The sequence below is a fragment of the Hippichthys cyanospilos genome, chromosome 15 (assembly GCF_059441005.1).
Source record: "Hippichthys cyanospilos isolate Australia breed blue-spotted pipefish chromosome 15, RoL_Hcya_1.0, whole genome shotgun sequence".
In the NCBI taxonomy this organism is placed as follows: Eukaryota; Metazoa; Chordata; class Actinopteri; order Syngnathiformes; family Syngnathidae; genus Hippichthys; species Hippichthys cyanospilos.
This window is the reverse complement of record NC_142383.1, coordinates 19,506,326-19,528,646: the sequence shown is the minus strand read 5'-3', so window position 1 is coordinate 19,528,646 and position 22,321 is coordinate 19,506,326. Positions and strand designations below refer to the sequence as shown.

Sequence of the window (22,321 nt, the reverse complement as noted above, 5' to 3'; positions counted from 1 at the left end):
TTTGGAAACGAGTCACATTTATTTCTTTGTCTCCCGCTCAAGGAAAAGGGACGGCGCTGCAGTCAATCGCACGACACGGATATGACATCATCGGGACGACGCGAGCGCCAACGAAACCTTCGACTACCCGCTTGACAAATTTACACCACAAAAGCTCCGTGCGGGCGTCTCCCGAAGGTTAGCTTAGCTTAGCATTCCAGTTGGCTTAACATCCATCGTACGATCGGACTGACGGCAGCTTTAGTTGCACGAAAAAAAGTTCCTAACTTTACAAATACGATGTTAGAAAACCCTCATTGTTCTCCGGGCGAAGATATTTGCGATCCGGCATCTCGGCCGCGGCCTTGCCCGGCCGGTCTCCCCGCCGTCAGAAGGGGGCGGGACATCTTCCGGTCTATTTACATCACCTCCTCCCGAGGGGGCGGGGGCGGGGTCCTGTCCCCCGCCTTCAGATGGACACTTCGTATTCACGGGAGTCCTGCGCACGAAGCACACGGGGGGGGCCGAAGCTAAGCTCGCGCTAAACGAAAGCTCGGCCGGGCCCGATGCGGCGCCCGCTCACCGCTCCGACCGGCTCGTAAAGGGGGTTGTCGAACTCGGCCTCGGCGGCGATCTGACGGTAGGGGTGCGGGCGCACCAGAGGCAGCGCCAGCTCCGAGCCCGGACGCCACCTGACGGGAAGCCGCACGGTTAGGCTGGGGCCGGCCGCATCCTTCCTTCCTCATGTCCAAAGCGGCGCCGATTCCCACCGTGTGGCCAGTGAGTAAATGCCTCCCAGCAGCGCCGACATCAGCAGGACCAGGACCAACCCGGCCAACGCCAAACTGCCGGCGTCCACCGGCGCGCCGGCGTGGGACACTGAGCCGGCACGCCGTCGTCAAGGAGCGCCCGCGCGTGCCCGCCCGCGCGCGCGCGCGCGCGCGCACTCACCTTCCAGAGCGTGCTTGGCAAAGCAGGCGTGGTCGACTGCAAGACACCCGCTCAGAAGTCAAGTCGCGCACTTCCCGCCCGTCGCCTCCCCTCCCCATCGGCCACGCCCGCAAACGCCAACCCCGCTCCGGAGCCCGACCCTTCTTCTGAGGTCCGACCCCCCCCTCGGGACCCCCGGCCTATTTATCGAACGTACTTTGAAGCCTACTTTGGACGGGGTGGCGACCGGAGGAAACGGACAGATATCGGAGGCCTAAAAAGGGCCGTCTCACCCCTGCAGATGGGCAGCGGTCCGCTCCAGTAGGGGGGGCTTCCCCGGACGCACTTGATGGCCACGTCGCCCACCGGCTGGTAACCACGGTAACAGACGAAGGCCAGCGTCTCCCCGGGCAGGAAGGCGCGCTTGGAGGTCAGCCGGTAACCGTTGTCGGGGGCGCCGGGGTCCGCGCACGACAGCGAGTCCTCCGCTGCGAGGCCAAAAGGCAGAGCGCAAACGATTGCTTTTCGGGGCAAAGGCAAGCGGGCCGTCGCGGTTCTCTCGCGGGACGTTTGGCCTCCGGTGCCGGCGGGCTCAAACGGCGGCTCGCCGTGTAACGCGCGTGTCGTTCGCTGGTCGGGTTCCGTCCTACTCGCCTCGCGGTCGGCCTTCGGTCGCTCAAAGAAGTGACTCACGGGCGCATCGCGGGAGGTGCGAAGTCCACACGGGCGTCCCCGGCTCGCGACCGTAGCAGGTGATGGTGGCGCCGCCCTGCAGGACGTATCCCGAGCCGCAGCGGTAGCGGACGGTGGTGCCCACCAGCAGCTTGGGGTCCGAAAGGGAGCGCGCGGCGTGCTCCACGTGGCCCGGGTCTGAACAGTACATGACTGGCGCGGCAGAAGAAGAAGAAGAAGAAGGAGGTTAGGGACGCGGGACCGGACTGACGGAACAGTGAAACAGTCCCTCGACCGTTTGGGGGCATTGGCGGATCATTACGCCGGCGGTTTTAGCGGCGGTTAACCCTAACGCTATCAAGGCTCGGCTGACTCAGCAACATGTACTCCCTAAGAAGGTACTTCCTCGGAACCCGACTACGCTCGAACGCTCGCCTGCTTGTTAACGCCCCTCCCCCGACCGCGGAGCAAAACGCATCTCGGGATACCTCCCCGAGCGGCCTCGTATCGACGGATATTCGACTGGGTTAAGGCATCCCGCGACCCCCCCCCCCGGTTCATCGGTACTTTTGAGACTCGGGCCGCCGCTCGTGACTTTTCGCCAGGCCAACCGAAAAACCACCACTGACTCTTTTGACAAAACGGCGGCTGCGCGCTCCACGACAGGTCCAGCTGGCAGGTAAGTGTGGCGGCGCCCTGCAGGTCGTATCCCGGGTCGCAGCGGTAGGTCACGCGGGCTCCCCGCAGGGCCGCGCCGTCCACGCGGGTCTTCCAGCCGTTTTGGATCTCGGGCAGGTCGGCGCACGAGTCGTTGCGGGAGACCTCTGCGGAGCGGGAGAGGCACTCGCTAGCTCGGACGCCACCGAGCGCTTTCGTCACGCTGAACGAAGGAGGCGGCGGATCGACGCAGGCGAGCCGGCGGGACGCGAAGACCAGAAGCGTAGAGTGGCCAGCTCGCCGGGAGAGCTCACCCATGTAGTTGATGATGAAGCCCTCCCCTTTGCCCGGCGCGAGTCCGGCCGGGTCAGAGCGGAAGGTGACGCTGAGGTCGGGGGTGCCGGAGAAGAGCCTGAAGGGGGCACGTCCCCCGGAGTAGCGGCCCAGCAGGCGGCCTGCGGCCTCCTCGCCGTCCGTCACCGTCAGCGAGTCCCCCTCGCTGATGTTGAGGCTGATGTTGGACAGAGACAAAAGCCAGAGCTCAGCGGGCCGGTCCCGCACTCCGACTGTCCGTCCGTCAAGCGAAGAGGGGCTGGCGTCGTCCTCACAGCTGCACGTCCACGAGCACCCTCTTGTCCTCTCCGACGCGGACGCTCCACACGCACTCCTCGCCCTCGCCGTACCAGTCGGGCCAGTTGGGCGACAGAATGACACCGCCCGGTCCGCTCAGGTCACCCCCGCACTGAGCTGAAATAACAAACAAAAGGCTGAGGAGGGAGCCCGCCCGCCGAGCGCCGACTTCTGTCCCGCTTCGGTGCCGGCCAAAGCCGATCCGAAAAAGCGGGCGGGCGGGCGGGCGGGCGGGCGGGCGGGCCCTCGTTCCCACGGGGCTCATCTTCTCTGAGAGTTTGAGCCCTCGTCAGACGCCAAAAGGCGTCCCCGGGCGAAGAGCCGATGCCGCCGGCGGGTAGGCCGTCGGGCGCTTCCGGAGTTGCCTCGGCCGGAGCTCGGCGGGTCACCTCGGTCGAGCTTCGAGCTTCGGTTGAACCGGCTCCGGCGGCGCTCACCTTTGCAAAGCGGTTCGGTGTCGTTCCAGTAAGGGTCTCTGGCGCCGATGCACTCGATGACGGCCGGGCCCTGTTCCAGGGAGTGACCCGGGTCGCAACTGAACCGGATCACCGCGCCGACTCCGTACTGCGGGTCCGACGTGGTGAAGTTGCCGTTCCGGAGGTACGGCTCGTAGCAGCGACCCTGCTCGAAGGCTGCCCGGGAGCAAAAGGGCTGAAATTAGAGGCCGCGGGCGTCCCAACGCTCGGCCCAAAGCCCACGCCGTTCAAGCGGCGGGCGGAACACGTGAAAGACGGGGCTTGACAAAAACACCTGCCACCTTGGTTAAGTCGTAAACGGCGCCCCGTCTCGCCCTCAGCTAAAACACAATCAATCAAATGAACACACTTCTGTTTATTCAGTCACAGCGCCCCGTTTCACCGGTGAGCTTTTTCATTTTTCTTGGATCAGTCCTTGGGGCTAACTGGGGCCAACCTATCCGCGCCGCGTGATCCTACGGCGCCCCGCTTCCGTTCACCGGCGCGGCGCGAAACCTTGCACAGAAGCACCTTGCGCAGAAGCACGCCCGACTTTCGCAACCGCTCCTGGGCTCGCGCCGGCCTTTTCACAGAACCCTATCGGAAGTCCCCGGCGGGGATCGAATCGATCGAGCGACGGAAGATGGACGCCGGCCGCCCGGGAATCGATACGGACGCCGAACGGGTCGTCTTTGCGGCCTACCTTCGTAGCGGATGTCGAATCCCGTGCTCGGGTCTGGGCGCTCGGTGAAGAACTGGACGGTGACGGCGGGACCCTCGCTGATCACTCCCTCGAAGGGGACCTGCGAGCCGCGGCCCGAGTCGAAGAGCGCCACAGAACCGGGGCCCGGGCCGCTCCGCAGCACCAGTCTGAGCGGGAGACACGAGGGACGGCTCGGCCGCGGTTCCCGCGCCGGCGGGACCACCCTGCCACCCACCTCTCCGAGGGACCCAGCAGGAGGCGCTCAAGGTGCAGGTGGAGCCTCTGCTCCGGCGCGGCCTTCAGGGACCAGGAGCAGGAGCGCTTCTGCGGCGCCGGCCCGGGCCCGTCGCGGCGGGGCCGGGGTGACAGGATCCTGCCCAGCGTGGCGTTCTTCACCGTGCCGCCGCAGAGAACTAGGGAGAGGAGCGGTGGCGCCGCGGCCTCCCGCTGCGCTGACGCGAAGGGGCCGGCGGGCGCTCACCTCCGCAGACGGGCTCCTCGCCGCTCCACGCGGGCCGGGAGGCGTTGACGCAGGTGAGCAGCGCTTCCCCCTGCAGGTGGTAGCCCATGTGGCAGCGGAAGCGGGCCGTGCCCCCTGGCGAGAGGTCCAGCACCGACACCTCCCCGAAGCGGGGCCGCTTGGGCAGCGGGCAACTGAGTCGGAAGACTGGGGGCGCGGAGGGCGGACGGGCGTCAGGGCGAGCGTTAGCCTTTGCTCCGCCGGCGCCGCGTCACGCAGGGCTGTCCGAGGGCCCGGCGTGGGCCTGGCGAGGGCCTGGCGAGGGCCTGGCGTGGCCGGCGCGTGGCCCTTGCGTGGCTCGCCGGCCGGGCTCTCCGCCGGCCGGGCTCTCCGCCGGCTCCTGCCCGTCGCTGACTTCGGTGTTGGTAAGCGAGCCGGAAGCGACCCGGATCATTGCGCGGCTTTTCCAAACGCCCTCGGCCTCATTGTTAAAACGTTTGCGTCTTTGACTTGAGCCTCGATTTTTGTGCGTCGGCGAGGGCCGAGCACGCGCCAAACGCGCCGGAGGAGTAGGTCGAGCGCCCCGAATGGATGGGAGGGGCCGAACGCTTGATCGCGCCCACCGCTAGGATGTGCCGCCCGCCGGCTACATTTCTCGCTAGCTTCCGTGTTGCCGTGACAACGGGCGCATGAGCTGAAGGACACTCTTCCGCGCACCCACACGCGTACACAGAAAGCACGTCCACACCTCTGCCGGCTCGGACTTTCTGCCCACGCGACGCGGCGTGGCCCGCTGCGGACGCGGGCCCGGGTCAGCGCGGCCGCGTGGAAATCGCTCTCGAGGGCCCGGCCGTCCCGTGGCCCCCGCCGGTCACGGTCCCAGTCTGTTTCCCCGAGACTTCGAGCGGCGAAAGTAAATTCCGTCGCCCCTGTCGTCGTGCGTCGATGCCTTGACGCCCGGGTCGGGCGCGCCGCCCGCCTGCGACCGCGGTGTAAAGTCGGAGTCTTCGTGGCCGAGTCGCGCGTCGACCGCTCGCCATCAGCACATCGGTCCAGTACTCACTCTGGTAGTGCAGCAGGAAGGCGCCGGCGGCGTCGGCGGCGTCGCGCGGGGAGCTGAAGAAGACGGCCAGCGTGTTGCTGGGGCTGCGGATGACCTGGCCCTCCACCAGCAGCGTCTGATTGGCCAGCAGCAGCCAGGCCCCGCCCTCAGCCACACCTCTGATGGACAGCCGCTCCCCGTCCGACAGGTTGACGCTCTTCACCTGAGCAGGGCGGGCGGGCGACTCGTGCCGGCCGACCAAAGTGAGGGGACGCCGGCGCGCGCCGCGTACCTGCAGCTCCACGCCGTAGCCGGCGTAGACGGAGATGGTGTACGCGCAGCGGAACTCGCCGGCCGCCGGGAGCGCGTCCGACGAGTCGATGTAGCCTTCGGGCCGCTCCAAGGTCAAAGAGCAGCCGGAAGCTTCTGCGGGGACCCGAGGCGCCTTTAACGCTCCCTTCCCCACTTTTTCTCGCTCGACTGCGTAGGGGCCTTGACGGCGCACCTGCTGCCGATGACGCGTCCGCGAGCGCCGGCTGGACTGTGGGTCCCGGGGGCGGGGGCGGGGGGGTCGCTCCCTCCTCGCGCTGGGAAGGGGGCGGCCCGGAGGGCGGCCGGGAGGCCGGGATTCCTCCAATCTGCCCTTGAGCGCCCTCTGCTGGCCAAGCCTCAGACTGCATCACAGATGACACCCTCGCGGCATTTGACCCTGCACGCACGCGCACCGAATACTTTACTTTTGATCGCCTTCTATTCATTCGTCCGTCGTCATACGCATAGATAGCGGACGATACACACGGTCATCCGTTATACTCGCCGTTTGGATCAGTTATGGTCTTTTACGCGGAGGTCAGAAGGATCGAACGCGCCAACCCGCGAGTGTCAAACATCCGCTCCGTGGGCCGGTTGTGGCGTGCTGATTTCATGAAGCTGAGCCAATGAAAAACTTGAAATATTTCATGATGGATGGCAATCTTCGTGTTTTATGATTGACACCGATGTTGCGCTTAGACTATTGTCAAAGACAAATCAATCGTTGCATTAAAGTTGTATAATTGGACGAGACAGCGTGATATCACTTGTCCGGCCCACTCGGGAATGCGGCCCGCAAGCTCAAACGAGCGCGTGTGACATCCCTGCCCTAAGCTATCGTACAGCGGACGCGCACCGCACCAAAACGAGCAAAACAACCCTCACGCTACGACTTTCCCGTGCCCTACTTTGAAGAGCACACACGTGCGCGAGCGCGCGCGGCCGAACGTGCACAAATGTAAGAAGATTCCGCAAAATTGTTTGAGTGCGTGCGTGCGGTCGTCATGGCGACCGCCTGATGAGCGTATGACAGCCAGAAGAAAAAGCAAAAGTACTTGGGCATCATCGTACGTGGAAATCCTCTGGAGGATTAAACTCCCTAAAGAGAAGCGAAGATTGGAGTGGTGTACGCGCGCGCGCCTTGGCTGAGATTAGGGAGGATTAAAAAAAAAAAAAAAACGCGTTCATGTCAGTGCTGGTAAAGTTCCCCGCGAGCGAGCGAGAAGCGAAGAGCGCGCGCTCGCGAGCGGCGTCCGGCGCCGAGTCCAAAGGCCGCCTCGCAGGGCGCTCCCGGCCAAAGGAGCGGCTGCTCAAGGCGGCCTACGGACTTGGCCAGATCCGGATCGGCCACGAAGTCGGCGCGCGGCCTTCGCCGACTTGACGCTGATTCCACGCGAAGGAAATTGGGAACTTCGGCCGGAATCGTTTCCGCCTCGTCGCCTCTCGTCTCAAAGGAAAGCGGCTCGAGCGAGACCGTTTCGGCCGCTCGTCCCTTCGCGAGGCCACCCGTTTGCGGGAGAGAGCGCAAAAGAAGCGAGCGCGGACACTTTGGTTTTTTTTTGTATTCGCCGCGTGGGGGCGTGGGGGGGTCGCGCGCCAGTCCATCGAGGGTCGGAAGACGGCCGAGGAGAGCGGAAAGATCAACTATAGCTGCATGCGGGGGAAACAACAACGACAACAACAAAGGCCCCGCGGCCCTCCCGCCTCCTCTTCTGCCGGAACCGTCTCGTCCGCCCCTCGGCTCCATGCGGCCGGAGAGGGTTCCGGAGCAGCCGACCCCCGGAGCCCCTCCGCGAGTCGTGATGAACGTGTGCGTGCGGGGGTGAGGGCAAGGCGGCCCGAAGCGAGCCGAGCCGAGCCGAGCCGAGCCGGACCGGACCGGACCGAACCGTCGCCGCAGCGCGTGTTGACATCCGAGCGGGCGCCGCAGAGCAAAGCGGGCGGGCGGCGGCGGCGGGCGGGGGCGAGGGGACGAGTCGAAAGGCACGCGAGCGGAGCGCGTCTCACCTGCACGTGGCGTGACGCAGGCGCACGCCAAGCACAGCAACACGCACGCGCGCCGAGACCACATCGAGACGGAGACGGAGAGGCGGGTCCGCGTGGGACGTGCGAGCGGAACTCGAATGTCGGCGTGCCAGCGCAGCTCCCTGCAGCGTCCGCTCGCTCTCCCTCCCTCGATCGCTCGCCCCTCTCTCTCTCCGTCTGGCCCTCTCTCTCTCTCTCGCTCTCTCTCTCTCGCTCGCTCGCTCGCTCGTTCGCTCGCTCTCTTGCCTACGGAAGCCCGGATTGGAGCGGCAAACGCGGTGGAACGGATTGGCAAGTGCGTTCAAACGACCTTGCAGCTTCAAAGCTCGACAGTAGGAGGCGAGAGGGCTTCCCCGCGCATCGGAACGTCCTGCCGGCTCGCTGTCCACACTCGCTTCCTCGAGTACGGCGCCGCCTCCCGGTGGTCGCGTCCGCCATCCTTCACGCTGGGTAGCCGCGCGGTCTCCTCCCAGGTTCGAATTCCGGGCCCGTCCGCCTGTCGTTGGTCAGTGAGAGAGAGAGAGAGAGAGAGAGAGAGAGAGAGAGACGACTGCAACGGGGCGCAACGATGAGCCCCCGTTCGGGCAATCCCCGACAAGTCTCGTTGGTCTGCGTCCAAAATTGAAAAAAAAAAAAAAAAAACGTTCAGTGCACACTCGAGGGCCGCTGTCCCGCATGTTTTCCAGGTCTCGCTCCCCCAAACACCTGATTCGAGCGACGAGTTCATCAGAAAGCTCCTCGGGAGCTTGAAATTGATGCCAATCACTTGAATCAGGTGCGTTTGAGAAAGCAGCATGGAAAACACGGGGGACACGGCCACCTTCTGGACCGGACTTTGACGCCAATGGTTTAGTGCCTTCATTCTCGTCGCACGTCGCGCTCAAACGTGTTACATGACGCATGTTGCAATTTTCTTTTCCTACTACGAAGAGTAACTGCAATGAGCAGTGGCGATGACGATATTCGTCCAAATCACCACCAGCGTTGAAGAAAAATGAAAGAAGGGGAGGAAAAGAATAGAGCTCAAGAAATGGGGGAAAGAAATGACGGACACAAAAGCAACAAACAAGAAAGGAGATATCCAGGAAAAAGGAAAAAAAAGAAATACACTTCAGCCGGTACCAAAGGAGGGAAGAAAGAAAACATGAAAGTCACTTTTCATTTATTGATGCGGCAAATGCGTGTTTGGACGGAGCTCAAACTGCCGCTAATATCCGGCAACTCGGCATAGCGGTGCGTGTGTGTGCGTGTATACACGTAATAACCGGACCGCTCATGCCGGCGGCCGTCTGACGTCGCCACCCGCGAAAGTCCATCGGTCGTTCCGTGGCGTTTTCACCTTGTCGGCCTCATCGGCGAAAACCGCAAAGCGTATCTTCCGCTTGAACCGGTGAGCGCGGCTGAAGCTAGAAAGGAACGAGGCCGTGTCCGTCAAGCAAAAAAAAAAAAAAGCCCTTTTCGATGCGTTATCAGTAACTGAGGAAACGCAAGATGGCCGCCCTCCGGCCCTCCGCTCACTCCACGTCCTTGTTGAGGTACTTCCTCATGACGGAGGCCACGTCGTCGCCGGCCTCGCCGCCCTCGGCTTCCAGCCGTTGGCCCCTCGGTCGCTCGGGGGGGCGCCGGGGCCGCGCCGGCTCGCCGCTTCCCGCCGAGCCTCCGGACCCGGACGACTCGGAGCCGGAGCCGCCGCGTCGCCGGGGGGAGGGCGGCAGGTCTCCGAAATGGACGCTGAGCGCCCGGCGGCCGCCGCGCAACGATCCGGCCAGGCTGCCGGCCGACCGGGCCCTGCGGATGGCGGGGAGGACGTCGGACGCCTCCTGCGACTGGGCCGGGAGGCGGCGGCTCTCAAACACCGCGCCTCCGGGCGCCAGGGTGCCCTCGGACGCATCCCCCGAGAGCAAACTCGCCAGCGCGCAACGGCGGGGCGCCGGCGGGGATCGGCGGAGAGCCGGCGGGCTGCGGGGTTCGTCGCGGTCCTCCTCCGGGATGGGCGGCGCGGGGCGCTCGGCGGAGGCGTGGCGGGCGACTCGCGACGACGCCAAGGATGAAAGGCGAGGCAGCGACGGCAGCGTCGCCGGCGGGTCGCCGGAGTCGAAGAGCGAGGCCGTCGAGGTCGACGCCGGCGAAGGGGCCGAGCGGGGCAGGAGAGGCGAGGACGGCTTCAGGATGCCCGGGCGGGCTTCGGCGAGCTCGTCCGGAGCCAGGGAGAGCGCCGAGGCTCGGCGCCGCAAGGCGGACGCCGCCGTGCTTTGACAAACGGGAAGCGAGAGGGCGCTGTCGGCGTCGCCCTTCGCGCCGGCGTCGCCGCCCGCTCGCCGCTTGCGCAGTCCTTCGAGGAGCTCGGACAGCGCCGACGAGGACGCCGCCCGACCCGGGCCTCCTCCGGAACGCCCCTCGCACGACTCGTCCCGGTCCGCGCGGGACCTGCGCGAGACACGAGTGCGACGTGACAAACGGGACGGGCGCGCTCGGCCCACGGCGAAGCCGAGCGTATCCTCGTTGACCGGCCCCATCGCTGACAATTTCTTTGTACGACGTGCCCACGTGCGACGCGGCCTTACGGGAAACTGTACGTGCTGCCGGAGTCGGCCGGCGAGCGGCGCCCGCCCCGGCCGCCGCCGGGCGAGCCGTCACGCGAGCATCCTGCGGCCTTCCGGCGACCTCGGGGGCCTTCGGCCGCCCCTTCCGTTCCGAGGGACTCCCTGCCGCCGCAACAAACGCTTGGGTCGGCGTCGGGCGGCGGTCGGTCGGTCGGCGGAGCGCCGAGGCGCGCGGTACCCGTCGGTGTCGCTGTCGTCGCTGCTGCGGACTTCCTCCAGGGCGGCCTGCAGGTCCACGATGCGGCGGATGGACGTTTCCAGGTCGGCCTGCAAGGTCTGGCGGATGGCCGTCAACTCCTCCACTTGCATCTCCTGCCAACAAAGGGCGGCAAGGCTTCAGGCTCGAGTTTTGGCGCGCGCGCACTCGGCGGGGAGCGGGCCCCACCAGCTCCACGCGGCGCCGGTCGTCGTCCCGCTGCCGTCGGCTCAGCTCGTCCATTTCCGCGCGGGCCTCCTGAAGCCGCTGCTGGAAGTGGCGGGCGTTTTGGCTCTGTCGCGCCTCCGACTGCGCGCTGCGCTCCAGCTCCTCGCCCAGGCGCACCACGCTGTCGCGCAGGCGCAGCACCAGCACCTGCGCGGCCGCAAGCGTGGCGTCGGCACAAGCGGGAGGCGAGCTCTGGCGCGCGCTTCTCTTCCGGGGCTCACCTCAAACCTTTTGACTTGCCCTTTGCTGAACTCCAGCTTGTTCTCCAGGTCGCAGACGCGCGCCTCCTGCTTGCTGACGATGCCGCGCCCCACGGTGGACGACTCCAGCGCCTGCAGCCTGGACGCCTGCTGCCGGAGCTGCCGGGCGGGCGGGGACGGCGAGGAGAAAGCGACTGAGGAGCGGGGACGGCGGGGAATGCCAGGCCAGGCCAGGCCAGAGAGGCGGCTACCTGCTCCTGGAGCTGGTGCCGCTGCTTCTTGAGCTCCTCCAGCTCGGCCTGCAACTCTCGGATCTGGTCGATGTCGCCGGACGACTGGAAGAGAGAGGGAGCGAGTGTGACAGAACGCTGCGAGAGGCGCCAGGATCAGTGGCGGACCTGCGCGATGAGCGCTTTGTGTTTGCCCATCAGTCGGTTGAGGTCGTCCTGGTCCTCTTCCAGACGTTTCAGCAGGTCCGCTTTCTCCCGCCGGAGACCGCAAAGTTCCTCGTCCGCCTGGAAAGGAGAAAAGGCCGGCTCTCCGTGATCGGTCGCCGGGCGCCCGTGCGGACCTCGGCTCGGCGTGGGCGTCGCTTTTGATTCCGACCGGCTTTCGGTTACGACAGATAGCTTCGTGCCGGTTCCGATAAGGGACGGATAGCCGTACGGCCGCCGGTAGTGACCGCTCGAGTCGACGCTAACGACGTTGCCGATTGGGCGGCCCGAGCCGGCGACGGTTCACGTGCTGGATCCGGAGCACTCGTTGCACCGGCAATGTGACTGCTTCTGTTCTGTTACCGAGTTTGGAACCGGTTCTCTCGCATTCAAGCGGCGGCACGACTTACTCAGCGGTCGCGCAGCTAAAACTCGTCTTAATTCCGGTACGTGGTATTTCCGGACGTGGGGTTAGGTCTGATGCTAAGGCCGCTTTAGTTGCGGTACTAGAGACATTCCTATAGATGATTACTACGGTTCCGCTACGGGTTTTGACGCCGCCGGCCGGCGCAGCAAAGCTCTGGCCGCGTCCCGTTCCGTTACCGCAGCCGCGTCTGGCGCCGACCGTCGGAGAGTTCCGGAACTGAAGGTTTTCGGCTCACGTCTCCGTTCGGACCCGGTGAGCTACGGGCAGGCCGGGCGGGCGGGTGGCTACGGCGGCGCGGCTGGGCTTCGCGCCCTAGCGGCGAGCGTTTGCGCCGGCGCTCGAAGCCGAGGAAGTCGTTTCCCACCAAAGTCTTCTGCTTGCAGACGTCCTCCAGTTGGATCTGGGCGTCGTCCAGCTCCTGGGTCAAGTTGGCCCGGATGCTCTCCAGCTCACGTCGCCGCGATTCGCTCTCCTCCAACTGCGCGAGGAGCACGAGCGGGTGGATGCGAGCCGGCCGGCCGGACGGACGCCCGCCCTTCGCGGCGCCGGACCTGACAATGAAGCCTTTCCACTTGCTCCTTGGTCCCGCCGTCGGGGCACCGGCCGCCCGCTCCGGCGTCCAGTAAGGTCTGGGCGTCGGCCAGCAGGGCGCGGGTCCTCTTCAGGTCTCGCCTCAGCTTCTTCTCCACGTCAAAGTCTCTGTGTCCGACCTGGGCCACGCGGCACGCGTTACTACCGTTGTACCTCACGCTTGGGCGGGCGGGCGGCCGACGCGCGAGACCTGCTCGCACAGCGTGGCGACCAGTCCTTCCAGGTCACGCTTCTCGTGCACCAGCATCTGCTTCTCCTCGTATTCCTGCTCCAGCTGCATCTCCAGCTGCCTCAGCTGGCGTGGCCGCAGATAGACGGGGAGAGGAAATGGAAAGGCGGGCTAACGGCGGCGCGGCGGCGCGCCCGACGCACCCGCCTCTGAGACGACGTGTGCACATCCTCCAGCTCCTCCTCCTTGTCCTCCAGCTCCTTCTGGTGCATCTGCTTCACTCGAGCCATCTCCAACTCCATGCGCACGTGGACCTGAAGAGGGCCCGCTCAGCACAGGTAGCGCGACCCGCCTCGGCCGCCGACCTCGTCCCCGGGAGGAAGGGGAGGAGACGGAAACGGCGGTCGCCACCTGCTGCTGCTGCTCGACGGCGGCGCTCAGTTTGGCCACCTGGTCCGCCCTCTCGCCGGCCACGCCCTCCAGGCGCCGCACTTCTTTCTTCAGCTCCGGCAGCGAGTCGGCCGCCGGATGGACGCTCAGGTCCCGGATCTGGCTGCACAGCTCGTCCTTCTGCTTGCGCAGGCGGCACGCCTCCGCCCGACTCTCCTGCCCGGGCGCCCCGTGGTCAGCCGTCGGTCGGGCCCGCCGGCCCGCCTTCCGCGGCGGGGCCTCACCTGCAGCTCCCGGCGCAGCGTGAAGATCTGCATCTCTAGCGCCGCGTTCTCCTGCAGGCTTTTGTCCTTCAGCTCCCGCTCGCCGCGGGCTTCCTCCAACGCCGCCGCCAGCTCGCCGTCGAAGCTGTCGGGGCCGGTCTCGCGTCAGCGCGCTTGGGCGCCGGAAAAGACGGGAAGTCGGGCGGCGCCCTGCTCGGTCGCGGCCGGTCACCGTCGTTGCTTGCGTTCCAGCTGGTGCGCCCGATTGCGCAGGTTGTCCGCCATCACCCGGGCGTCGTGCAACTCGTTGGCCGCGCGTCGACCGTGACGTTTCAGCTCGCCGGCCGCGCGCTTGGACTCGTCCGCCTGAGCCTGCGAGGCCGCCGCCTGCGGACGGCGGGACGCGTTAACGGCGGGGCCGAGGGGCTCCGTTTCGCCGCTCCTCCACCTTGGCGTCCGCCTGCTCGCGAGCCCGCCGCTCCGCTTCCACCTTCTCCTCCGTCTGCTGCAGACGTCGGCGAAGGAAGTCCGCCTCCGTCTGGAGACACTCCAGCTGCAGGAGCAGCTCGCTCTCTGTTGGCCGGCGGAAATAAAAGAAAAGACGGGAAAATGACAAACCGCCACGCGGTCGGAGAAGTTCTGCCTCGGAGGGCGAAGGTCGCTCGCCACTTCCTGGAGGCTTTGCTCCCCGCCGCCAACCTGCGCGCGGCGACGGTCGACTCTCCGGCGCGCCCAGCCGTTGACGTTCCTCCTCCAGATTTGTCTCCAGCGCCTCCATGGCGACCTTGCACTGGTCCAGGCGAGCCTGGAGGGCAAGCGAGCAACGGGCTCGGCCGCCGCTGGTCGGGACGGGAGGCGCGCGGGCGGGCGCCGGCTGACCTGCAGATCCTTGTTCTCCTTGCTGAGCCTCAGCCTCTCGGCCCGCTCCGCGTCCAGAGCCTGAGCCAGCGCGTCGCCGTGGAAACGTTCGTCGCTCAGCTCCGAAGCCGCCGCCGTCAGCTGCCGAGCGCGCGCCGTCGCGTGAGGTCGCGCCCGAGCGAGCGCGGGCGGGCGGGCGAGCGATTACGGACTTTGGTTTCGCAGGCGTCCAGCGTTTGTCTCAAGTCGCCGCGCTCTTTCTCAGACTTCTCCAAGCGCTTCCTCAGCCCCGAAAGTTCGTCCTGTAAACGGAGACTGGCACTTGACGCGGGCGCGATCGCCCAGGACGAAGCGGGCGGCGCGGGGCGCGGGCCTTTTTGCCTCTTTGCGTAGGAGCCGAAAGTCACCGGACTTTGGGTTTCGCGCGCCGGTACCTCTTTGGCGCGCAGCCTCTCGTTGTCCATGTTGACGTCCAGCAGGGGGCGCAGCCGGCAGAAGAGTTTCCACCAGCTCCACTGGGACACGCCTCGCAGCACTCGCAGGTTCCGCTGCAGGCAGCGCAGCGCCATCTGCTGCACCTTGACGCGCACGCAAGACGTGAAAGCGCTTTCCGCTCGTGGCCGAAGGAGATCGAGCGCAGGTGCGCGCGGGCGCTTCACACACCTTGAGCGCGCGGTACTTGCGTCGAGCCAGGTGACCGGCGCAGGCGGCCTGGAGGTGAACCAGCCAGCCCGTCGCCTGCGAGTCCCGCCGGGCCTCCAGGAGGCGTAGCACGCCGCGCTTCATGAACACCTGGCGGCGCGACGGGCGGGAAGTCAAGCCGCACGAGGGCGGCGAGCGGCAGGCGGGGGGAAGCCAGCGGCAGGCGGGGGGAAGCGCGCGGCGACGTCCTGACCCGACTGACGCCGACCGCGACGCTCTTGGGCTCCAGGTCCAAGTCGGCCAGCAGCTCGTCCACGGCCTGCAAAGGAAAGGCGGAGGCGGGGCGTCGGCGCGAGGTGGAAGGGCGCGGGAGGATGGAGCCACGCCCCCCACCTTCCTCTCGTCGTGGCTGACGAACATGGAGGCGTAGCGCCGCATGATGGGCGGAGACAGCGCTTGAAAGTGGCGGCGGAAGTCGCTCAGCGTCATGTGATCCGGGTAGCCTGACGGGAGAAGCGCACGGGCGCTAGTCCGGCGCAGCCGTGCAAAAACGTTCCCTCTGCGCGGACGTGGCACCGACCGGCGCGGTAGGCGCGCAGCATGGCCAGCGTCTGCGCGGCCTCCAGTTGCGCTCGCAGCTGGGCCACGTCCACGGCGCCGGCGCCGTCCGTCCGGGCGTCCAGGCACTGCAGGAAGACGGGCCTGGCGCGCCGCATCACGTTGATGAGGGCGTCCTGACGGGGCGCGGACACGTTGGGAGGAGGCGGGGCTTAGGGCGGGCGGGCTTCCGACGCTTACGGCCTGCAGCTTGACGGCCACGCAGGGCGAGTGTCGCCGCAGCGCCGCCGCGCCGCCGCTCAGCGTCTTCCGGACGGTGCTGCTCCTCCGCAGCGAGCGCTGGCTCCAGCCCTCCAGGCCGCACGCGCCGGCCAGCGCCGGCGGGGGGCGCCCGCCCCTCGTCATCAGAGACTTCACCGGCAAGCTGGTGAAGGCGGCCGTTTTACTGAGAACGCTCGGGGGCGGCCGTCCCGGGTCCGCGCAAGCGGCGAAGGGAGAAAGGGCCGACGGGTCGCGCGCGAGGCGGGCGGGCGGGCGGGCACTCACACGCGGGAGTCGCTCAACAGCTCGGCGGCGTTGTCGACCGCCGGGTTCCCGCGCAGAATGTCCGACCAGCCGCTCAGGTCGTAGCGGACGGCGTCCGTTCCGGCCAGGTGTTGAATTTCGCAGTGCAGAGGCTGCTCGCACTGGCGCACTGGACGCACGCGCGTCGCGCTCGTGGTCAGCGTCCTCGCGCTCGTCGAGGCGGCGCTCGTCGTGGAGCATTACCCCAGTTGCCGTAATGGCGACAGACGCGCTCCAGGGCGGCGGCCTCGCTGGACGCCGGCGTCAGCATCTCCTCGTCCAGCGCCCACAGGAGACCTAGAGGGGCGTCGCCCGCCACGCACGCCTCACACGCGCGGGCGCGGCGTGAGCGAGCGTCGTCCGCATCGCTCGCCCCTCGATCGCCGTTACCTGAGGAGCCGGGCGGTCCAAGGCGGCCGCCGCGTCGGCGGGGTCGGCTTCCGGACAATCCAGTTCCACCTCCACCTTTTCCTGCGCGCGCACACGTACGCCCGCCTTAGCGAGCGTCTTTCCGCGGCGCGTGAGAGGAAAGGTCACAGGTGCGCCACCTGTGCGTATGTGTCCAGGGCGTTGGCGAAGGTGTGCGCGTAGCGATGTTGCGCCAGTCGTTCTTGCAGGTAGTTGTGGCACAAGTCGCTGAAGTCGGCCCCTCGCCGCTGCGCCGCGTGGCGAGGGTTCCTCAGTCCCGGCGCGTCCACCACCGTCACCGAGGCCAGCGCCAACTGCTGCCCGCTCAGAGACCTGCCGCCAGAGACCTCCGCTGGGCGTCAACAGGTACGCGCGCGCCCGTTGGCGCGTCCGCGCGCACCTGTTGATCAGCGACACCACGGCGGCGAACAGTTCTTGGTAGAGACCGGACGCCATCCCGTCCACGCACTGGGCCGCCGTCAGCCTGGGACCTGATGGCAGGACGCCGGCGGCCGTTCGGCGGTGCTAAGAAGGCGCCGCGCTCCGCTTGTCTCACCCTCTTGGGCCGGCGCCGGGCCGTGGTGCTGCGGGCCGCTCCCGGCGGCCCTCTGCAGCAGTTGCCTGAGGTGATGCTTGAAGACCAAGGTGTTCAACTCCTCCCCGTCGCAGCCTAGCACGCTGCTAGCCGTCTGAGCGCTTTCAAAATTCAAAAACTGTCGCCGCCCCACTGACACACGCACGCACGCACGCACACGGACGGGTCAATTAGCCTTTCCATGCTGGGGCTCGCAAGGATGCTAACAAGACGACGCCAATGCTAAGCCCGCGGCAACGCACGCGGACGAGCCTCACCCTTCCGTATTCCCCTCTCTGTTCTTGTCCCTTGGACAGTTTGGGCCTGTCGGACCGATTCGAGTCGCCTTGTTTTAGCGCGGGTGGAAGAAGGCCATCTATCCTACCCTACCCGATCCCGAGCGCGATACTCAGGATGCCGCTGACGAAGCTTGCAAGGAGGCTAACGGTCTCCAACGGCGGGTCCCCTGGACCTAAGACTTCCGGTCGCGACCGTGGCCAGGGTCCGCGCAAGCATCCGGACGGTTCGAAGGGTTCAAACGTCGGGGGACCGGAGGACCCGGGTGGCGGGGCCCTGCTATTGACAAGCGATTGACGAGCGAGGCCGACGCCCTTGCCTTTGTAAGAACGCCAACGGGTGACGATTGCTCGCGAGGCCGCCGACGGCGAGGCTAAAAACGGAGACGGCGCCCTCCCCGACCCGCATCCGACACGCGCTTCCTGTCTACGAGCCGCGCCGTCTGCCGGCGGCTTACCTTTGCAGGCCCCCGCGGCTCCCAGATGGTAAATGCCGGCGAGCACGTGCCAGATGGCCTTCTGCTCGCTAGCGCCGAAGCCCAGCGTTTGCATGGCCGCCAGCAGCTTGCCGAAGGCCGCGGACGCGCGCTGTTTTTCCTCCGCCTGGCGACGGACGGAGGGCGGTTCAACAGGCGCCCGCTCGGGCCAGGTACCTTCTTACTCCTTGTTACCTCGCTACGAGTAGCTCGTACCTTGGTAGGAGGGGCCATGCCGAAAGGGTGGCCCTCCGGAAGCTGATGAAGCTGCAACTCCGACCTGGCGAGGAAGCCTCGGCGTTAGTCTCGGCGTCCCCGCCGCCGACATCGTCCCGGCGAGGACCGCCCTGGGCGTCTTCCTTGGCGTCGTTAATAGGGGCCCGGCGGCTTCCGGCGGCTTCCGGCGGCCTCGCGAGCGTCATCGCGGCGACGCTCGCGCCTCCGTTAGCGCCTTCGTTAGGCTCGCCGACGTCGGCGTTGTCGCTGACCGTGCCCGTTGACTTTTACCGTTGACGTCCGCGTTACCGTTAGCGCGTCGGGCAACGAGGGCGGCATCCTCGCCGGACCCGCGGACGGACGCGGCTCTCGCCGGCTTGACGGTCGGCGGCATTTATGTCAGCGTCGCCGGCGGCCGGCACTTACCTCATCTCTGCGCTAAGTCCCGCGAGCATCTGCGAGAAGACCAGGAAGTTGCTCTCGCCCTCCGTCGTGTGACAAACTCGCCATTTGTCCAGCATCATGGTCTGAGGTGGGAAATGGCAAAGGTCGCTCCGGGGTCGCGCGTTTGCTGCGCCTTTGCTGCGCCTGCCTGCAGGTGTCCGGCGGCGACCCGTCCGGCGTGGTTGAAGTCCAACGAAAACAGCGCGGCGAAGCGCGATGAGGCGTCGCTGTGCGGCGACGTCACACAGCCGAAAGACTTCAAGACGGTAAAGGCGGCCTGCACGCGCTCCTCTGGAAGCAAAGAGGGCAGGCGCTTACGCTCGGGCGTCTCGCCGTTTGTCCGGTCGCCGTCGGCGGACTGACCGCTCACGTTGGGTCCGGCGCTTCCCGCTTGCTGGAGCAGCGCCAGGGCGAAGGCCTGGCAGGCGGCCGTCTTGCCGGTGCCGCTGCGACCCGTGGCGCAGACGCAGTGGTCCCGACGGGAGTCCACCAGCGACGCGTGCACCCTCTTGACCAGGGCGGCCAGGGCGGGCGGAGCGTTCCACCGCGTCTCGCCCCGCCGGGATCTCGGAGGCTAGCGAAGCACAAGGAAGCCAAAGTCAAAACCAGACCGCCTCGGACGCCCGGTGACAGACAAAGCCGGCCGACCGATAGGCCGGGGCTTGCGGTCCCCCCCCCCGCCCCGGGACTCGGCCGTTCTCCTCGAGGGAGGGGATCGCGACCGTCTTCCCGGGCCGGGGTTAGCTCGCGGACGGCGCCTCCCTCCGTCGCTAATGTCGATCGGCACCCCTTCCGCTGGACCGCGATCTCGCCACCTCAAGACGGGACGGGCTCCTTCTCTCGGGGCTAAAGCCGAACTCGCCGCCGCACGCGAGCGGCGACGTTTCCGTAGACGGGGTCGAGGCTAACGCGCGGTCAAAGAGGCGGCACCTTACCTTGCCGCGGGTCGGCATCGGCGGCCACAGGTTGATCAGGTTGGGCCCGGCGCGGGTGAGCGGCATGTTAGCCTTCGCGCGGCTAATCAGCGTGTGCAGGACGCTGCTCTCGTTGACGTTCTGGAGCTCACTCAGGTCCTCGCACAGGTCCAGGTGGGCGGGGTTGCACTGGTGCGGGGGAGGGGGGCCCGGTTAAAAGAAAAACTCGGCGACAGAACGGGAGGTCGGCTTTACGGCGCCGACCTTGTCCACGCGCTCTTCGGCCACGTCGAGCAGCGAGCCGTCGGCGTGGAGGCGGAGTCTGGCGCGGCCTCGGGGGAGGTCGGGCGTCCCTTCGTCGGGCTTCATCAGAGTGGCTGAAACGCGGGCCAGCCATGACGGCGCCGGCCACGCGGACGCTCGCGCGGTCGTCTTACCCGCCGCGAATCCGTCCTCGTGCGCGTACCAGACGGCGCCCGCCTCGTACCACACGTCCTTCACCTGACGAGCACACGGCGCGCACGCTTTGCCCGTTTCTTTTGGTCTATTTTCTCAGGGTGCGCGCGTGAGCGCCTTGTCCGCACGCTTTCCAAAGGAGCGCTTTTCACGCTGCAGTTGGCGAGCGTGCGGAAAATTACGACCGCGGGTACGGACGGTGCTTAGCGGGGCGGCCCGGTCCGGACCAAAAGGGTCGGGGCCCCGACGGCGCCGCCGAGCACCGGTTTTGGGCCGCGCTTGGACGGCGTGCGTCGGGGCCCCCCGGAAGGGCTGGCGCGCCGTACCTCCCCCCCGCGGCGCTCCACCTCGGAGGCGTCGGCCAGTCTTCCTTCGGGCTCCTGGCGTTCCTCCAGCGCCAGGTCCCTGGCCTCTCCCGGCTCCTCCTCCGGCGGGCCGGGCTCCGGCCGGGTCGCCGCCTCGCTCTCGCGGGAAGAGGCCGGGCGGGGCGGGCCTCGCCTTTCCACCCGCAGCAACATCTCCGCCTCCAGGATGGGCGGAGTCTGATCGGGAAGCAGGAACTGCTGCACCAGGTCGTCGCTCAGTTTGCTCGGCTGCCGGAGGCCAAAGAAAGCGCAAAGCGCAAGCTTGACGAACGGGCCGGCGTCGGCGCGCCGGGCCGAAGAGGATCGCTCGATACGCTGCCCCCTGCTGGCCCGGAGCGAGCACGTGCCTACCCGCGGCCGGAAACGGGCAAAACGCTCACGGGTTTTTCCTCTTTGACGTCGGGCTCCCTTTGTTTGCTCTCCTTCTCGGAATCTCGGACCAGCTGCTTGAGGAAGCCCCCCGAGAGGGGCGGCGGGGGGGGGACGGGGGCCGCCGCCGGATGGTTCTCCTCCTGAATCTGGTGGTCACATGAAGCGAGAGACTCGAAAGCCGCACGCCTGAGAGGCGAAGGGCGGGCGGATCGAGCGCGAAATACAAAGCGGACAAACAAAACGAGACTCAGATGACGCAGGTGACCCGGAACTGCTCGGAGCACAGGATCTTTTTGGGGGGGGTTGTTTTTGGGTGGCGCGCAGTTATTGCATTTACTTTATGAGATAAACGTTTCTATTCACGCAGGAGTTTTTTCCAGCTACAAATCGTGAGGAGTGCGTGTGAGGGGTAAAACGCTCAATGAAGTACAAAGAGGGGAGAAAAAGCAAAAGCCCAAATCTCTGCTGGAGTTTTCATGCTTGATCACACCGGTGTCGTGCACGGAGCGCACCTTCTTCTCCCAAAGTTTTAAGCGTGACGACAGCGCCATGTTGCACGCGGGCGGGGGGGAGGGGTGGGGGAGCGGGTGGAGTGCGGGGCACGGTGATGGCGGGCGGCCTGCTGGCTCTGACGTCACACGGGGAACACCTGACGGGAAGCGCAAGACACGCGTCGGGTTTCAGCCAACGGAACGCTTTTAGCAAGCCCCCCCCCCTTCCCCGTTCGGGCGGGCCCGCTTGCTCAGGCTGGGACCTTGTCAGGAAACGTCAACATTTTTCTTCATCGAACAACATGAGGTGGTCTTGATGGAAAATTTAAAACCTTTCACACACCTCTCGCCTCGTACTGTTTTTTTTTTTCAACTCAAACCTGGGCTGGGTTTAAATTAGTTCATTTTTTCAAACCTGGGCCCGGTCTAAAGCTGCTTTTTTTGGGGGGTGTCGATCCCAAAACGACAATGAAATGCGTGAAGCTCATCTCCAAGCGTTTCCAGCTGAGAAAAGACACCCCCCCCCCCAAAAAAAAAAACAAAAACCTTTCTATCTTGAATATAGAAAACAGGTGTGAAGGAGAACAAAAGCAAGAATTCGTTGAGCAAAGCGGGCCGCTCCGTTCGGACCTCCCAAGAGGTCAACCGCTTCCCACTTAGCGGGAATCCGAACAAGTTCCTTCAGAAAGCCCCCCCCCCCCCGCCATTCCCCTCCGGCAATACCAGACCCGGGAGCGTAGCCAATGTGTACGGATCTAAAAAGCACCGGTTACCTGCGAGGACGTCGACGTGCTCCTAGGAGGCGGCCGACTGGGTCTCGGGCACCCGGCTGGAAATGTGGCCCCTTCCGAGTGGCGTGACACTCGCGTCCTATAAATAAAACGGGAGGAGGGGCGCCGCCTCGCGTTGCCTTCAAACGTCAACGCTACGAGTGGCGAACGCTCTCGGGGGGCTACGGAAAGGAACCAAAGACCCCCTTGGGTTCCCACGACCGTTTGAAGACTTTGAGGAGTTCCAATTTTTGAGGGGGGTGACAAATGGAAAAAAACTATGGAGGGGGGGGGGCTCAGTCTGAATGACAGTCGCAGCTGAGCCGGAGACTCAAGGGGGCGGGGGGGGTCACGCGAGGCACCCCGCTTCTGGCGCGCACGCAAACACACGTCGGCCATTGCGCCCGAGGGTGATGTAGCTTTTATAAATAAGCCGTGAGCGAGCGAGTGGTTTTGAGAGAAAAAAAAAAAAAAAGACACGGAAAACCACGACCCGGGACAGGGAGCCCATCCGGGCCGGCCCTTCCGGCCCAAAGACTCGGGACCCAGGC

General features: G+C 66.1%; 2 protein-coding genes across 5 annotated transcripts; both read right to left on the bottom strand.

Moving 5' to 3' along the window:
* On the bottom strand, positions 1–8,492 carry sez6l (seizure related 6 homolog (mouse)-like). 4 transcript variants are annotated; one of them, XM_088434995.1, is made up of 17 exons: positions 8,176–8,492; positions 6,034–6,237; positions 5,821–5,954; positions 5,550–5,751; positions 4,508–4,693; positions 4,262–4,439; positions 4,027–4,193; positions 3,306–3,500; positions 2,847–2,985; positions 2,553–2,749; positions 2,211–2,405; positions 1,603–1,794; positions 1,203–1,397; positions 931–966; positions 750–858; positions 563–671; positions 1–478 (listed from the first exon to the last, which is right to left on the bottom strand). In XM_088434995.1, the coding sequence occupies exons 2-17, from the start codon at positions 6,206–6,208 to the stop codon at positions 449–451; spliced, it is 2,439 nt and encodes an 812-aa protein (XP_088291121.1). In that variant the 5' UTR covers positions 6,209–6,237; positions 8,176–8,492; the 3' UTR covers positions 1–448. The 4 variants fall into 4 exon arrangements, with proteins under 4 accessions (XP_088291121.1, XP_088291123.1, XP_088291120.1 ...); XM_088434997.1 differs by lacking the exon at positions 8,176–8,492 and adding an exon at positions 7,848–8,066; XM_088434994.1 differs by lacking the exon at positions 8,176–8,492 and adding an exon at positions 7,848–8,042 and having other exon boundaries at positions 5,821–5,951.
* A 518-nt stretch (positions 8,493–9,010) lies between these two features.
* Positions 9,011–22,256, bottom strand: myo18b (myosin XVIIIB). Its single transcript, XM_088434968.1, is given in 42 exon segments — positions 9,011–10,292; positions 10,430–10,608; positions 10,610–10,780; positions 10,854–11,039; positions 11,114–11,251; positions 11,344–11,427; positions 11,491–11,607; positions 12,318–12,431; positions 12,505–12,663; positions 12,735–12,839; positions 12,917–13,027; positions 13,125–13,319; positions 13,388–13,511; positions 13,599–13,753; positions 13,815–13,939; positions 14,066–14,171; positions 14,246–14,365; positions 14,437–14,526; positions 14,659–14,802; positions 14,888–15,016; positions 15,120–15,185; positions 15,260–15,369; positions 15,447–15,600; positions 15,665–15,848; positions 15,971–16,118; positions 16,193–16,313; positions 16,379–16,459; positions 16,537–16,729; positions 16,797–16,887; positions 16,953–17,123; positions 17,725–17,869; positions 17,959–18,022; positions 18,385–18,485; positions 18,551–18,693; positions 18,766–18,976; positions 19,338–19,505; positions 19,581–19,693; positions 19,754–19,817; positions 20,099–20,365; positions 20,518–20,655; positions 21,022–21,158; positions 21,774–22,256. Coding segments are annotated over 41 exon segments (6,237 nt in total). The 5' UTR covers positions 21,061–21,158; positions 21,774–22,256; the 3' UTR covers positions 9,011–9,379.
* Between the last annotated feature and the right edge of the window lie 65 nt (positions 22,257–22,321).

Coding starts and splice junctions, on each gene's coding strand:
- sez6l (XM_088434997.1), bottom strand. CDS start 7,911: ATGTGGTCTCGGCGCGCGTGCGTGTTGCTGTGCTTGGCGTGCGCCTGC. Junction 5,955..6,033: donor GGACGCGTCATCGGCAGCAG/GTGCGCCGTCAA, acceptor GGGTCCCCGCAG/AAGCTTCCGGCTGCTCTTTG. Junction 4,194..4,261: donor CTGCTGGGTCCCTCGGAGAG/GTGGGTGGCAGG, acceptor TCTCCCGCTCAG/ACTGGTGCTGCGGAGCGGCC.